General features: G+C 38.5%; 1 protein-coding gene across 2 annotated transcripts in view; it reads right to left on the bottom strand.

The window, feature by feature from the left end:
- Positions 1 to 57: 57 nt before the first annotated feature.
- LOC140245578 (uncharacterized) overlaps positions 58 to 16,922 on the bottom strand; it is a 37,374-nt gene continuing 20,509 nt past the window's right edge. For both annotated transcript variants that reach the window (XM_072325144.1, XM_072325142.1), the window contains 5 exons: positions 15,850 to 15,878; positions 10,858 to 10,950; positions 9,897 to 9,979; positions 2,914 to 3,129; positions 58 to 2,366 (listed from right to left, as the gene is read on the bottom strand). In XM_072325144.1, the coding sequence (XP_072181245.1) occupies positions 2,286 to 2,366; positions 2,914 to 3,129; positions 9,897 to 9,979; positions 10,858 to 10,950; positions 15,850 to 15,878 (502 nt within the window). In that variant the 3' untranslated portion in view covers positions 58 to 2,285. The remainder of the gene's footprint in view (positions 2,367 to 2,913; positions 3,130 to 9,896; positions 9,980 to 10,857; positions 10,951 to 15,849; positions 15,879 to 16,922) is intronic.

The raw sequence follows: 16,922 nt of genomic DNA on the forward strand, positions 1-16,922 counted from the left end.
TAATAAAGCTGTAAAACATACACAGTACGTACAAGTATCAGACAAATCAGGCAGATCTGATCAAAACATCAAGAAAGTGCTGGAGAGCTACCAGCAACTGTCTTTTAATAGGGAACGCTTTTAAAAATGCATCAAGAGAATGTACAACTGTACAATTGTATGTACAAATATTGAAGATAACAAAGTAAAGAGTGAAATGAAAAACACATGGTAAAACCAACTATTACAAACCAGCTTTATATGAGCCAACAGTAGACAGAACAGTCCACAGAAAGTTCATACGCCGAATATCTAGATCTTTAAACGACTTCTGGTGTATTGATGATCTTCTTCACAATAATTCCCTACATGTCATGTCATAATTCCCTACAAGTCATTCTTCTTAAAAGCCAAATTGGTATAACAGAAGAAAATCATGTGTTCATAGTTTACTTTGTTACTTAGTTGTAGTGATATTGAAGAAAGCAACTTTCATCTTATCTTTGTATTTACCATGAAAGCAGAGAACAACTCTGTTCTGGCTGGATTAATTACAAGACAGAAATAACTCTTTATGTAAATGGAGTGCTATGAGAGCATCAAAGATAACATGCCAGAATGACAGGCAAAGCCAACATTTCAAATAAATGGCACTAAGTCAAGAACAGGCCTCCCAATGGTGAATGAAAACTTGTACTACAGCTGTAATTCCACAGTGAATAGAAAGGCTTTGATTAATTCTAAATTTACAACGCACAATTTCAATGATAAGCAGTTACAAACATGTCTCAAATATCTTTCAATTACATCACTTTTCCGTGTTCCTTCATCTTTGTTTGAACTTTCTTCAAAACAACACAACTCACAATACAAATAACACTGGCAAAAATTCGATTGTCAGGATCTAGATCAAATAATATGATTTAGAAATATCAGGTTTGAATGATATCAATATATGATATCAAAAGATAATATGATCCAATCTACTTCAGCCACTTAGTTTTCTCTAAGTCATCACTTGATCTCATGCCAATTTTAACTCATAATATGGTGTGGTCAAAGTAAGGAAAGACTGCTGAGTGCCAATTTTAGTACAGCTGGGATAGCTTTGACAACAAACTTCAGGACTCATGATGCTGTGCTACAAAGATTGTTGGCATGATCACAATTTTTTTTTAATCATTAGACTGTGTAGAAACCTTGCCAAACACCAGCTTGGTGAAGGCACATTCATCTATGAAGAATAATAAATGTGATTCTAATACGTAAGTTGACTTGTAGGTGAGCATGTGTTTTAAGATTGTCCTGCCATAGAGGTTGCTATGGGATTTACTTTTTGTAGTATTTAAAGACATGACTATAAGCCTGTTAACACCAACTTCAGTTTCACAAAGTTTGTTTGAATGCACTGTGAGAGATGGGGATTGTAACAGAAAAAAGAAGCTGGCTGAAGCATGTAGTTTGGGGATATAGCACACCAATCATATATAAGGGGAAATCCCTCCAGCACTGATTTAGCAGCAAGTCTTCACAAGAGGACACCAAAGTGGAGATGAAGAACTATGTTGAGCCTACAGCTGAAGCTAGCCTACAGCTGAGTCTAGCCTATGCCTGAAGTTAGCCTACAGCTGAGGCAAGCCTACAGTTAAGGCTTGCCTACTGGTAAGAGGATACGATGAGACTGCAGCTAAGGTAAGGTTTGTGTTAACACAACCACCAGTTCCTCTACCTCCACGTATTTGACAGCCTTGTGGGTAGTTGGACTCTGTCAGTTTGTTGCCTAGTAAAAAACTCCTTCAATAATGCACCCTGGAACTGATTTTAAAGGTATATGTTTTCAATCCATCCATGGAAATATCACATAATCTTGGAAGTGAACTGTTAAGAGTTCACAGATAAGAAGAAAACACAAAACTTGCTTCAACTAGGGCAACAGCAACAAACAGATAAACAAGCTAGCAAGCCTCCTCAACAAACCCAATAATCATCATCGGCTCAACCTGGGCGACTCACATCACCCTTCCAACAGCTCTACTGTTGATTAAAGGGTACAAGACAAACTTCAATGTCAACAGGAACATGACAAAATAAACATAAGAAATAAGAACTGATGAAGTGTTGGTGTCATTCTGTAGTTGAGACTTACAGATTAGCACTTCATTCACATCTGTAGCATATTCTGGAGCTGCAATCAATGCAAAGAATGTACAACTCTTCCTTCTTTTGTGATACTGGAAAAGTCATATGGGATGCTCTACGATCACGGTAGGAAGGAGGCAAAGTGGTTACCATGGTGACAGTATGCATCACTTGACTGTTGGTGTCTCTGTTCTCAGGGTACTGATGACATCTTGGTTGACAAGGAAGATAAATCGCAGACCTGCAATCTGTAAAACAATGAACAAAACATTGAACTCAGACCATTACCTCCACGTCTGGAGAAAACATACAAACTGAAAAGAAACTGCAACTTGAGTTGGTAATTAAAGGTAGAGATGACAACACAGGATTCTTCATTGCTTTTTTCATTACTTCCCATGCAAATCATCCTCTAAATACTGCAATCATTGTGTGCTGCAAATTGTTTAAAGGTTGACATTTAGAGCTCCCTGAATAGCACTTTTAAGCAAGAAGACACATCTTTGCTTTCAGTATACAATGCACATAAACATCTCATTTGGCCCTAAGTCTACCTGCTGTGATGGTCTTGACATTGTCACCAAATATAAGATGTATTCACATTAACTACCACCTAGACAATCACTCCCTGGATAAATATCCCCAGGAATTACTCACAAGGACAAGTACCTCCCTTCCCCTCCTACTTGTTGTTTTGTTAGAAATATAAACTTAGTTGTCTAAGAGGTACACTATAGAACACCTCCATCCCATAAATGAAATGTGTCTACTGGCCAATTACACCACTTATCTTACCTCCACCACTGAGTTATTGGCCAGCTTCCATTTTTGTCCCTTGAGTACTGGCTTGCCATCAATGTGCACTGCCCTCTTGCCCTCATTAGCCAGGTAGAATTCTCCATTGTTCCTAAGTTTGATGACACCTTGCTTTCTTGACACCTTCCATGCAGGTCCTTCCAGGGAGAGATCTACATCAATGGTGTTATCCTGACTGGCTCTTCCTATGGTAATCTGGCAAAGCAAATCACAGACACACAGTGGTTTACCATTCACCTTCTTCTCTGTACAGCTTATGACAGTGTGAAAAGTGCTATCACGCATGGGTTTTATGTTTCTAAAGAATACATTGCATCCTATGCACTCATTGCACAAGGAGAACACGACTGAATCTTATCTAATCCATCTTTATTGACACATCAACAGAGAGCGAGAGAGAGAGAGAGTTGGAAGGAAAAAAGAAATGTTGCTGCATCCCATTAAAGATGGTTTAATTGATGCTTAAAGGGATCATATAGTTTTGGTTGAGTCCTAATTTCAGGTTTCTAACATGTTACGACCAAAATCACTCTGAGAATGATCGCACAAAAGAAACAATCAACTGATGTTCAGGCGGTTTATTAACAGTGATATTGTGGGTACAGACTCGTAATCGGTTTTCACATCAGTACAATAATGATCACTATAAACAAATATAAGTCAGTAATGGAATCACTTACTCACTAAATCACGAAATCCATACAGTTTCCTGGTAGGGTCCAAATACGATGCTTGATGCACAAATGAATGATCCGTGATGCACCGATGAATGATTCCTTCGACGTAAATCCAGAGGCACAGGTTACAATAGTCCGCGTTATAAATCCAGGGTATAGTCCACGATAGATGTTCACGGCGAAACGCGCAGAATCCAAACGTTGTGACGACCACGTCCAGTTGATGCGTTTAATGATGATTCACTTTATAATGTCCAGCGAGGAATCCAGCCCGTCACAGCTTTGCCGTAACAATGTCCGTTGACACTAAAATATGGAGTCTATCTCCAACGTCGGCAAATTAATTCTCTGCAGGCAAAATGTCTCCCAGGCCTTATCTCCACAAACACAGTTTGTATAGCAGGTCAGCAGGTAACACAGGACTGACTGTAACAAGTCGTTTCAGAGCCAGAAGTGACGTAACTCTCAGAGCAGAGGTGTTGGGTACTCTGCCTACTGCAGAATTTCTCCAGCTTATATATTCATTCACCCCTTTCTAGTACATTCTGTAATTTTCTCCAACCTGGGGCTACATGCCTGAACATACTAGCAAGTCCAAATTCCAGGAATCCTGGATGACTCACTGCCTAATATGTGCATAACATCATTGCCAAAATTAACTACCAATCACATTTGGCTACAAAGGCAGTGCCTCACTCAGCCAGCACTTCCTAGAATTTTCTGGAATGGGTTAAATCATTCTAGATTGAGTGAGCTATAATGTATTTCCTGTCACGTGCATACATGTACTATAGCTACATTGTATACTATGTAGAAAATTCTCCACTGATCTGGTCAGCCTGTATGTACTATATCTATATCATATAGAATGTTCTCCATTAATCTGGTCACCCTGTGTACATACAATGTGCACATTAAAACAACCATGCATACAACCTTGATACATGTACATAACTACTTGTGTGTACATTTGTGACACCATCCCCCATGGGAAAAAGAAAGCCTTGCCGTAGCAAGGGTTTCTTTTACCTTCACAATTTCTCATTGTTATTTACAACGAATGTGAGGTACAATCCAAGTCAAGCAACAATAATCACATACTTTCACATGCTTTTTGAATAGCTCTGCATTAATTCCATGTTCTCTTTTCATGGATACCATTTACATTGATATTGCTTGGATTCTTGAAGCTTATACAATCATGTCAAACTGTTTTGCATAGATTAATGGATATGCTAAACACGTACACTGTAAGTGATATGCGGTGAAAACTTTTCACCCTTAACTTCTACTGTGCTATCCACTACCTATGTCACACCAACTGACTTTCTGTCATAGCACTCTTTCAACATGTTGACATGACACATTCTCTGATCTTTGCATCTGTCTGGTGTGCTGATCACATAGTTCACATCATTGAGTTTCTTTTTGACACAGTATGGGCCACTGAACTTGGCTTTCAGTGGTTCACCTTGTATGGGCAGCAGTACAAGAACTTTGTCACCTGGGTTGAAGGTTCGGGCTTTGGCATTTTTGTCTGCTTTTCTCTTCATTGAGTCTTGTGACACTTTCAAGTGTTCCCTAGCTACCTCACAAGCCTTTGAAAGCCTTTCACGAAACTTTGACACATAGTCAAGTAGGTGGACCTCATCATCCTCAGTCATGAATTTCTCTTTGATGAGCTTCAGTGGGCCCCTAACTTCATGACCGTACACCAACTCAAATGGGCTGAAACCCGTCGACTCATTTGGGGAGTCCCTCGTCGCGAACAGCAGGAAAGGGATGCCCTTATCCCAATCCTCGGGATACTCCTCACAAAATGCCCTAATCATTGTCTTTAGGGTCTGGTGGTAGCGCTCCAATGCACCTTGGGATTGGGGATGATAAGCTGACGACTTCAGCTGCTTCACACCCAAACGATACATCACCTCTTGAAATATGCCTGACATGAAATTTGACCCTTGGTCAGACTGCACTTCCTTGGGCAACCCATACCTAGTGAAAAACTGCACTAGAGCATCTACCACAGTCTTGGCAGTGATATTTCTCAATGGGATAGCCTCTGGAAACCGTGTAGACATATCCATGATTGTCAAGAGGTACTTCTGACCCGACCTAGTCCTAGGCAAAGGTCCGACACAGTCAACTAGAACCCGACTGAATGGTTCTTCAAATGCAGGTATCGGAATCAACGGCGCCGGCTTCACTGAATGCTGTGGTTTACCAGCCACCTGACATGTGTGACAAGTCTTGCAAAACTCAGCCACATCCACATTCAACCCTGGCCAATAGAAATGCCTCATGATCCGATCCTTTGTCTTTCTGATGCCTAAATGGCCGCCAACAGGTAACTCGTGAGCAATCCTCAAGATCTCACCGCGGTAACAGGGAGGGACAACAACTTGACGGACCACCGTCCAATCCTCATCAGCTGGCCTATGGGGAGGTCTCCACTTCCTCATCAAAATGCCATCTTTGACATAATAGCACTCAGGGACCTTTTCAGCCTCAGCCTCAGAACACGCCGTCTGAGACAAGCCTTTCAACTCAGAGTCTGCCTGCTGTGCTTCAACCAAGGAAGACTTGCTAAACAGCCCATCACTGTTAGCCTCGGAGCCTAATACAGCAACCCCATCATTCAAATCCTTGAAAAAGGTTTCTGCCAACCAAACACCGGAATTCTCCTCCACATCAACAGAATCCGCATCATCTTGAACAGCTCTACGAGCCTGAGACCTAGTCACAACACAATCTGGGAAAATCCCCGGAAACTCCTCCTGCAACTGCTCAGTTTCAGCAACCACCACTGGTTTATCCGAAACAACTGGAGACGCAACCACCTTGTCCCCAGCCAAGTCATTATCCAACAAAAAGTCAATGCCTACCATGGGCAACTCAGGAACAACTCCAACAGTGACAGGACCAGAAACTAGGTCACACTTCAAATCCACTCTATACAGTGGTACTGACATATAACTGCCATCAACAGTCTGAATCAAGACTTTTGCATTCACTGCACTATCTGGTGGAAAAGTCATACCACCATCCACCATCAACGACTGAGAGGCCCCCGTATCCCGCAGGATGACTACTGGCTTACCTGCCTCACCAGAAGTACATGGGGTCACCTCACCATCAAACAAAAAACTACGATAGCTCTCATCCACCTGCTTCAGCCTATCTTTGAATTTGGGAGATCGACTTTCAATGGCCTGTGTTTCACTGAACGGGACACTATTTTCAGGTAGGACACTTTTTGACATGACAAATCCCATGTCCTTCTTTGTTCTGTTTTGCAACTTCCAACACTGTGACTTTACATGCCCTGTCTTGTTACAGTGAAAACATTTGATGACATTTGCACTTGTACTGGACCCTTTGTCAGATTGAGGCTTTGGTGCCGATGATTCAGAACTCGTGCCTTTTTCAGAACCAGCATTCTTTGGATTGCTCGACTGATTTTTGTCTCTCTTATTTCCAGAGAAATTCCTGAAAGGTGGTCTGTTGTCATTTCTGTGGGTCAGCTCATACTCATCAGCCATCAAGGCTGCTTTATGCAAACTTGTCACTTTGTGATCATCCAAATGCGACCTCACACTGAAAGCAACACTCTTTTTGAATTCTTCCAAGAGAACAACCTCACGTAGGTTATCAAAATCCTGATCCACTTTCAGGGACCTGTACCACCTATCAAACATCATTTCTTTTTCACGAGCAAACTCAACATGTGTCTGGCCTGGTTTGCGGTACGAATTTCTGAACTTGTGTCTGTACGCCTCTGGCACCAACTCATAAGCATTCAACACTGCTTTCTTGACTGTAGCATAGTCACGTGATTGCTCTTCAGAGAGAGATGAGTACACATCGGCTGCTTTGCCGACAAACACACTTTGAAGGAGCATGGGCCAAAATTCCTGTGGCCATTTCAAACTGTTAGCCACCTTCTCAAATGACACAAAATATGCATCAACTCTGTTTTCTTCAAACTTTGGCACCAATCGAATGTTCTTGGCCAAATCAAATTCAGAGGGAGCCCTTTCACGATTTCCAACAGTCTGTGCATGAGTCAATTCCATCTCACGCAATTTCACTTGTTGCTCCACTTCAAATTTTTGCTGTTCCATTTCAAGTCTCTTCATTTCAATTTCTCTTTCCACTTCTCTAGCCCTTTCCCTTTCCTTCATTTCCATTTCTAATCTCATCTTCTCTTTCTCCATTTCCATTTCTCTTTGTTTTTCCCTTTCCTTCATTTCCATTTCTCTCTCCTTCATTTCCATTTCTCTCTCCTTCATTTGCAATTTAGCAAGCTCAAGCCGTGTTTGATCTGACATTTGAGCTTGATCTGAAGTGTCAATTTCTTCTTTGAGCTCCATGTGACCAGCTACCAAGTCAAGAATCTCTGCCTTTCTTACACCTTGTGGAACATCAACATTCAAATGCTGTGCAATAGCAGTCAAATCACATTTGCGTAACCTTTGCAAATCTTTGAGGGACAAATCTGTCCTCTGAACAAATGCCTGAACATCCATTGTACTGATTGACATTGTCACATGTATTACACACAATGTACAATTGAATAATCAACTCACTGGTATTATGTCTGTACCAATATTCTAGGTTCCGGAACGTTCCAAATTCTAAGTTTTGGCTTTAAATTCACTTCCCGGACAAGCCCCCAATTTTGTTACGACCAAAATCACTCTGAGAATGATCGCACAAAAGAAACAATCAACTGATGTTCAGGCGGTTTATTAACAGTGATATTGTGGGTACAGACTCGTAATCGGTTTTCACATCAGTACAATAATGATCACTATAAACAAATATAAGTCAGTAATGGAATCACTTACTCACTAAATCACGAAATCCATACAGTTTCCTGGTAGGGTCCAAATACGATGCTTGATGCACAAATGAATGATCCGTGATGCACCGATGAATGATTCCTTCGACGTAAATCCAGAGGCACAGGTTACAATAGTCCGCGTTATAAATCCAGGGTATAGTCCACGATAGATGTTCACGGCGAAACGCGCAGAATCCAAACGTTGTGACGACCACGTCCAGTTGATGCGTTTAATGATGATTCACTTTATAATGTCCAGCGAGGAATCCAGCCCGTCACAGCTTTGCCGTAACAATGTCCGTTGACACTAAAATATGGAGTCTATCTCCAACGTCGGCAAATTAATTCTCTGCAGGCAAAATGTCTCCCAGGCCTTATCTCCACAAACACAGTTTGTATAGCAGGTCAGCAGGTAACACAGGACTGACTGTAACAAGTCGTTTCAGAGCCAGAAGTGACGTAACTCTCAGAGCAGAGGTGTTGGGTACTCTGCCTACTGCAGAATTTCTCCAGCTTATATATTCATTCACCCCTTTCTAGTACATTCTGTAATTTTCTCCAACCTGGGGCTACATGCCTGAACATACTAGCAAGTCCAAATTCCAGGAATTCTGGATGACTCACTGCCTAATATGTGCATAACATCATTGCCAAAATTAACTACCAATCACATTTGGCTACAAAGGCAGTGCCTCACTCAGCCAGCACTTCCTAGAATTTTCTGGAATGGGTTAAATCATTCTAGATTGAGTGAGCTATAATGTATTTCCTGTCACGTGCATACATGTACTATAGCTACATTGTATACTATGTAGAAAATTCTCCACTGATCTGGTCAGCCTGTATGTACTATATCTATATCATATAGAATGTTCTCCATTAATCTGGTCACCCTGTGTACATACAATGTGCACATTAAAACAACCATGCATACAACCTTGATACATGTACATAACTACTTGTGTGTACATTTGTGACAAACATTTTTTGGTAAGATAATGAGAAACCTCTTAAGAAATATGAAAGAGCATGTACAGTAATTCTATGAGGAATTCAACGTTTATTTGATGAAAATTGGTTTCGCATTGGCTGAGATATCCAAAAAAGAGTGATTCTAATATACGATCGCTTTATTTTACTTTGTTTTCAGATGTTTCAGTCATTCTAAACCCGATTTTCATCAAATAAACTTTGAATTCCTCTTAAAATGGTATGCTCTGCACTACATCATATTAAAAGTGTTTTCTTGGTATCTCGCAAAAAGTTAAAAGCCCAAATCTCATCTCCACCACTACTGTACCATCCCATTAATATATTAGTATCAACATCTTTTCACCTACAGAATTCCCTGGATATCTACTCCAATAAGACTTTACAAGAAACTCATATCATACAATCTGAGGTGAATAACCACAAAATGACTTAGAATGGCAACGCACCTCTTTGGATCTCATGAGGTATCTCACCAGACGCCCACGAAGTACAGCCAGAGTTTGGTTATCAAACTCCTGAGAAGTCATCCCTGAGGAATGATAAAAAAAAAAATTAATCAGTAAATATTGTCACTCCCACTCTCCTTCCCATCTTCCATCAAGAGTTTCACTCTGAACAATGTCTTAGAAATCAACAGATTTGCTCTTTTCAGTTTATATGATAACCAGATGATCGATTTGTAAAAGTGGAAATATTAGCAGGCAAAAGTATATTCTCAGGACAATATCAACTGTATAAGGGACAGTTTATTTTTTAACTTGCAAAAAATGGGAAAAAGAAGAATCATATTAATCTTTAGCTGGTATTTGTATGTATATATGACCAACACTAATCTCAAACACCAACAAGTAAATGATATTGGATTCATTTTCATAGAATTTAACTCCACAATAAGGACAGAATTGGCAAAAGAGATTATAACATTGGAAAGCAATGCACATCGAGTCATCACTTTTTCAATTCAAAACAGAACTTGTCAAATATTAGATCTCTACATCTATTGTCTAGCAATGCAGAGTAAACATTCCATACAAATTTTCTTCATTTTCCTCGTGTGTGCAAAGCATTTCACAGACCAAGATCATTTAGCTCCATTGTAGTCTATCTAATACTTGCAGTGGGAATGTTCAAGAAACATATGTCCACCAAGACCCACCTCCCTAAATGCCTTAAAAATGAGAAGTTCACCCTTGGAACTCTGGTCATTACTCATAGAGAAACCAACTGCTAGAAGGTCACACATGATACAGTCCACCCCTCAAAGAGATACCCACAGCTAGAATGTCACACACTGTACAGACCATCCCTCATAGAAATATCCATTGCTAGAATGTCACACACGATACAGTCCACCCCTACAGTTAACTGTCCAGCTCCTATCCCTCCCTTCACATCTTGTCATCTTACCTGTCACATTCTCCACTAAGACTTGCCACTTAGGAATCTCATTCTCCAGGTGTCGGATTTGTCTCTTTTGTCGGCGGTCAAATGCAGCGAGCTCTGAGCAGAGAAATAGTAAATATAAGAATTTATTGTATTTGTTGTTTGGTATTGCAGTATGATTGTGTTATGTGGCCCCTATTAAAGGGAAAAACTGTTTGTAAGGAATCCAGAAGCCATGACATCCCCTATAAGCATACAATCATAAAATCTACCCAGTAACAGTTTTTGGACCACACAGTGGACTCCAATTATAACGAACATGGTTACAAAAAAAAAAAAAAAAAAAAAAAATCTTAATACAATGAAATAAAAATTCAGGTCCCAAAATTATCATCTTATACATGGGTAATTCCATGAAGTTGGGGCAGTGTCCATGTAGCATCGTGATATTTGAAAAATACATTTCAGCATAACTCAATATTGATAATGCTATACATTTATTGTTTGTAGGCTTTACATTTGCATTGAGGCCACACATTTTCCTGGAAATTTTGTGCCATTCAGACTCAATTTTGATGAAGTTATTAAACAATATGTAACGGTGTCCTGTAGCATCGGGACGTGTCCATGTAGCATCGTGATATTTTAAAATTTGGTCCTAAGAGACAAATTATGGCAATTAGCTTGACCAAAATTTGATGCAATATGCATATCTACTAGATTAGTCAGATAGCTAAATATCTCAAATTTCATGTACACAGTTTTAATTTTAAAAGAAAATTACAAAATGTATCACGATGCTACGCGGTGTCCTTTTTTGTTACATTTGGTGGACACCGCGTAGCATAGTGACAAATTGTGTCATTTTCTTGTAAAAGTAAAACTGTGAATGGGAAAGTTAAGATATTTAGCTATCTGACTAATCTAGTAATTATGCATATCATATCAAATTTTGGTCAAGCTAATTGCATTAATTTGTCTTTTAGGACCAGATTTGAACTATCACGATGCTACATGGACACGTCCCGATGCTACAGGACACCGTTACATTTTTTAAAGATAACTTCATCAAAATTGAGTCTGAATGGCACAAAATTTCCAGGAAAACGTATGGTCTCAATACAAATGTAAAGCCTATAAACAATATATGTATAGCATAATCAGTATTGAGTTATGCTAAAATGTAACACTTTGTGCCCCAACTTCACGGAATCACCCACATGTATCTTTATACACTATACTGTTCGGTTATAATGAAATCTCAATATAACAAAAAACAAAAAACAAAAACCAAAAAAAAAAAAACCCACCAGTCCAAAGGACTTCGTTATAATAGGAGTACACTGTAGTTGGCTGTACTGGTCATTTCTTTCTTCACTGATCTCATTCAGTTGAAAGTAATATGGTAGAACCTATCCCATCAACAACTGAAGGTTAGTACATATTGGCAACCAATTGCTTCAAATGTAAACTAGAAATGTCGCTATGGCGACTGATGCCTCCGCCATAATGCATGATTCTCCCAATAGGTGTATAGTACAATGTCTTCATAATATGTGATGACAGTTTCACATAACTGGCAAAATATTGATATGACAGGTTTGTCAGAAATGTCTTGAATGTTCACTTTCCTCAAACTGGGTTTGCTATAATTGTCTGAGAGTGCAGGTACACATATTTGAGGAAATGAGGATTTTTACTTGACTTCTGACCGACCCTGTTATAAGTTTATGCATTAAGTAATTTTCAAGGTATGAAGAAAGAGTGTAATTACAGTACAAAATAGATTTTTTTTTAAAAATCTAAACCTGACCTTAGACCCTTAACCTTTGACCTTTGACCTTCTGGCTGGAAATTTCCCAGATAATCTCCATTAGGTAATACATGTATATATCAAGTTTTAAAACTAATAATGCAAGCATTGCATATACTAGTATATGAGGAAAACAGTAAAATTTTGAGGAGTTGACCTTGACCTTTGACCCCTGGCTATTGACCCATGACCCCTAAATTCCCTAGATAATCCCTGCCAGTCAGTACATGCATATGTACCAAGTTCCATGAAGATACATTGAACCATTTGCGAGAAAAGTGAAATTGCAACATTTTCACCTCGCCTTTGACCTTTTGACCTTTGACCTTATGACATGAAACTCTCTCTGGAGAATCTTTACGCAGTAGTACATGTCTACACTAAGTTTCAATAAAATACCTTCAGGCATTGCATAGATATGGGGGAAATAGCAACATTTTTAGCATTTGACCTTGACCTTTTGACCTTTTGACCTCTTACCAATGTCACTAAAATCTCCTCAACTAATCGTTCCATCATACATCATCCTTGGACCAAGTTTGGTGAAAGCTGCTTCATCCAGTTTTGAGTTATCACTTAAACAGATAAATTGTAGGATTTGACCTTGATCTTTGACCTTTGACCTCTGTCCGATTTCACCAAAAATTAATCCTGTAATTGTCCCATCATACATCATCCTCGGACAAAGTTTGGTGAAATTTGCTCCATCAAGTCTTGAGTTATCACGTAAACAGATACAATTACGCCAGTTAGTTTCGATGAGGGGTGCAATAAAACTATCTGACACAGACATTGATGAAGTGAGTGTTGCATCCTTTATCGGAACTCAGATTGATTGTCATCTCACTTGGAAACCTCACATTCAATTGGTAAATAAATGTGTTCGAAGGAAAGTAGGTGTATTGTATAAATTAAGACAGTATGTTCCGCAGCGCATTCTTGTGCTTTTGTATAAATCTTTTATACAACCACACATATTATATGGTATTGAAGTATGGGGCAGTAGTTATAAATCTCACTTAAATTGTATACATATTTCTCAAAAAATGGCTCTGAGAGCTATAACATTTTCGACTTTACGAACACATTCAGAACCATTGTTCCAACGATTCAAACTTCTAGATGTTGTTAGGTTACATAAGTTTTCAGTTTTAACATTTATGTACGATCTCTGCAATGGAACTATTCCGCACCCTCTGTATGACTATTGCCAAATTGTGCATCATACTTACAGGACAAGAACAAATGAAAAAAGAATGTTGTACTTACCAAAATTTAGAACCACACAGGGACAATTTTCAATTTCTTACTTAGGACCAAAATTTTGGAACACATTGCCACAAGAAATGCGTGAACAAAGCAAAAGATCTACATTTCGTAAATGCCTTGCAGATTTCCTTCTCTAATAGATATTGTATCAAGTACAATTAGTTTTCTATGTTAGAAAATATATGATGTACGTTGTATTTAAATATTAACAGCCATTTCAACCAACCATTAATAATTTTTCGTTTGTGTTTAGCTTTTAGTATGAAGATCAAGGTGACCAATCTCGACTAGCACGTGTGCTAACTTTTTGGTTTCCTTGTTAACAACAACTTTGTAGAATTACGCTACATGTATCACATTTAAATCTCAAATGTCTTCATTTAATCATGTTATTGTAAAGGAGTAATAAAAGTATTTTTTTTTCCATATATGTATGTAAATACAATTGTATAATGATTGAAAATGTACATGTTCAAATGTTGTTGCTAATAAAAACTTCAAACTTCAAACTTCAAACTTCAAACTTCAATTTCATGATTTGACCTTGACCTTTGACCTTTGGCCGATTTCACCCAAAAACTGATTAAGTAATTGCCCCATCATACTTTAAACTTGGACCAAGTTTGGTAAAATTCCAGTCAATATTTCTCAAGTTATCGCATAAACGAATGCGGACGGACGTACGTACGGACGTACGGACGTACGGACGTACAGACGTACGGACGGACGGACGGACGGACAACCCGAAAACATAATGCCTCCGGCACCACTTCGTGGTGGAGGCATAACTAGTATGAATACTGCCATTTTATATGAATGTCTTACCCTGTAGTTAAGCACACTTATATGATATATTTAGTTTGTACATCCACTACACATATCAACATGTTCAACTCATTCATTTTACCCATTGCATCAGTACATACTTTGGCACCAGAATTATACAGCAAATCCACTGCATTTTATCACTGATACATTTCATGGATCTGTGCATATCACCAAGGATACTGTTATAATATGTGACCTGCTACAACAAAAGGATCCACAAGTCGGGGAGGTCGATTTTCTAAAAATGACATGACATTATTCCCTCACTCTTCTGCTTTCATTTCATATATAACACGGCTTATAAAAGCACTCGGTTGAGGAGATATCGATGATTTTATGAGAGCATGTCGACTGGTCTAGGAAATCAGCATTTTGAGAAAACCACCTGCAAAGTTTTCCTTCTGATGCAATCATGATCAAAGGCAGGTAAAGGGTGCTAAATCCAAATCTTCATGTATGTAGTTTTTACTCCGTAGAAAGTCGGAAAATCATGCCTCCGAAAAACACTAATTTCTTGCATTTCCTTTGTTCATCTAGCTGCAAAATTTCAGCAGATGGTAGACAAATCATCAGACTACAAAATTATATAAAACACAGAAATTTGATGGTTTTGACCGATTTTGATGATATGACTTCAAACTCAATTTTATTGGGTCAGCTGTCAGCGACTTTAGTATCCTTTTGTTGTGGCGGGTCACATATATACATCACTTGAATTACAGACTCTTTTACTTCCATTTAACACAGGATGCGTATTATAACTCTTCGTGGGCATATGTTACTTGGGGCACACTAATGGTCAGCACTGCTGGCCATTAGACTCTGGTCAAGTTCATAATGTGACTTACTCCAAAGTATTAGAGGAATAAAGACTTTACTGTCATACCAAGCTGAAATACACAGCAAACATGTTGCCCTAGATTTACTTTGACTTTCAAGAAAGTAGAAACACATCACAAAAAATACAAAATGATGGAAGTGTGTATTCGAAAGTGTGGTCCAAGATATCAAATAACGTCAATGCTTGTCCTTAAAAATTTGGATGAAAAACAAAACAAAAACATGAGTACCGTATGGCTAGTACTTGCCTAAGTCCTGATACTTACCATGCTCTAAGATTTCATCTCTTGGATCCCTGCAAGGAAGACAATAACAGATCATTACTATGCACATGTCATCGAAGAAACACATATCTTTTTCACCTTTCCCAAGTAAATCTATTTTTGAAGGCTAGCCATAAAATATGACCAAAGTATGTTCCCATTCCTACAAGGTTTGAGCATGCTAGCTAAAATATTACAAAATTAGAACATTTCATAAGCCTGAAGAAGTGTTAAATAAGTCTTATGAGAAAATCTCACAATAGTGTGTTGTGTGACATGTGTCTGCTGCTGTAGTGACCAGTCGAGGAATGCTCCTGGAGGCTGTATCAGCCCTTGTCCCTCTCAATGTTTATGGAGTACAGTGTACTAGACTTGATCTCCTTGATTCTTGTTTGCCTCCACGATGATACAGTTTTAATAGACCTGATTACTGAAAAGTTAATGATTTGAGTTGTAATTTTACAAAGGCTATACATGGAACTTATCAAGAAATGACAGCAGCCCTATTTTGTACACTATGCCTCCATATGAAATTTCACCTAGCTGATTAGAGACCACCTTCTTTATTATTCTCATGGTTTTTTTTTTTTTTTTTTTTCATGTATGAGGCAGGTCAATTAGATTTTGACAAGGTGGTATTATTTTCTAGAGAGCTAGTCAAAAACAAAAATAACATGATCCATGCTGTTAGAGTTTAGTGAGATGACAATGAAGTGCAATCCCAGAATTATAATGAGAGTGAATCACTTACGCAAGTTGAAGAATTCATTTTTCTTTTATCTGACTGCCAAATGATTGGTATGATAACGAATCTCCAACACATATCTGCCAACATTTCAAGATGAAATATCTTACTTGTGGATTGCAAAAATCTTATTTTATATGCAAACTGAAGTTAAAAATCTTACTTTCAGTCAAATCTTCAGAAAATACACATGAAAGGTATATCTAAATATTTTTTTAAAATCTGATTTCTCTGACAGAAAATCTGATTTTGCTATATTTAACATAAAAAATCTTACTGAATCTGATAAAATCTTACTAGTTGGCAAGTATGCCAACATACTCTTAGTAGC

The sequence above is a fragment of the Diadema setosum genome, chromosome 22 (genome assembly GCF_964275005.1).
Source record: "Diadema setosum chromosome 22, eeDiaSeto1, whole genome shotgun sequence".
NCBI classification, from domain to species: domain Eukaryota; kingdom Metazoa; phylum Echinodermata; class Echinoidea; order Diadematoida; family Diadematidae; genus Diadema; species Diadema setosum.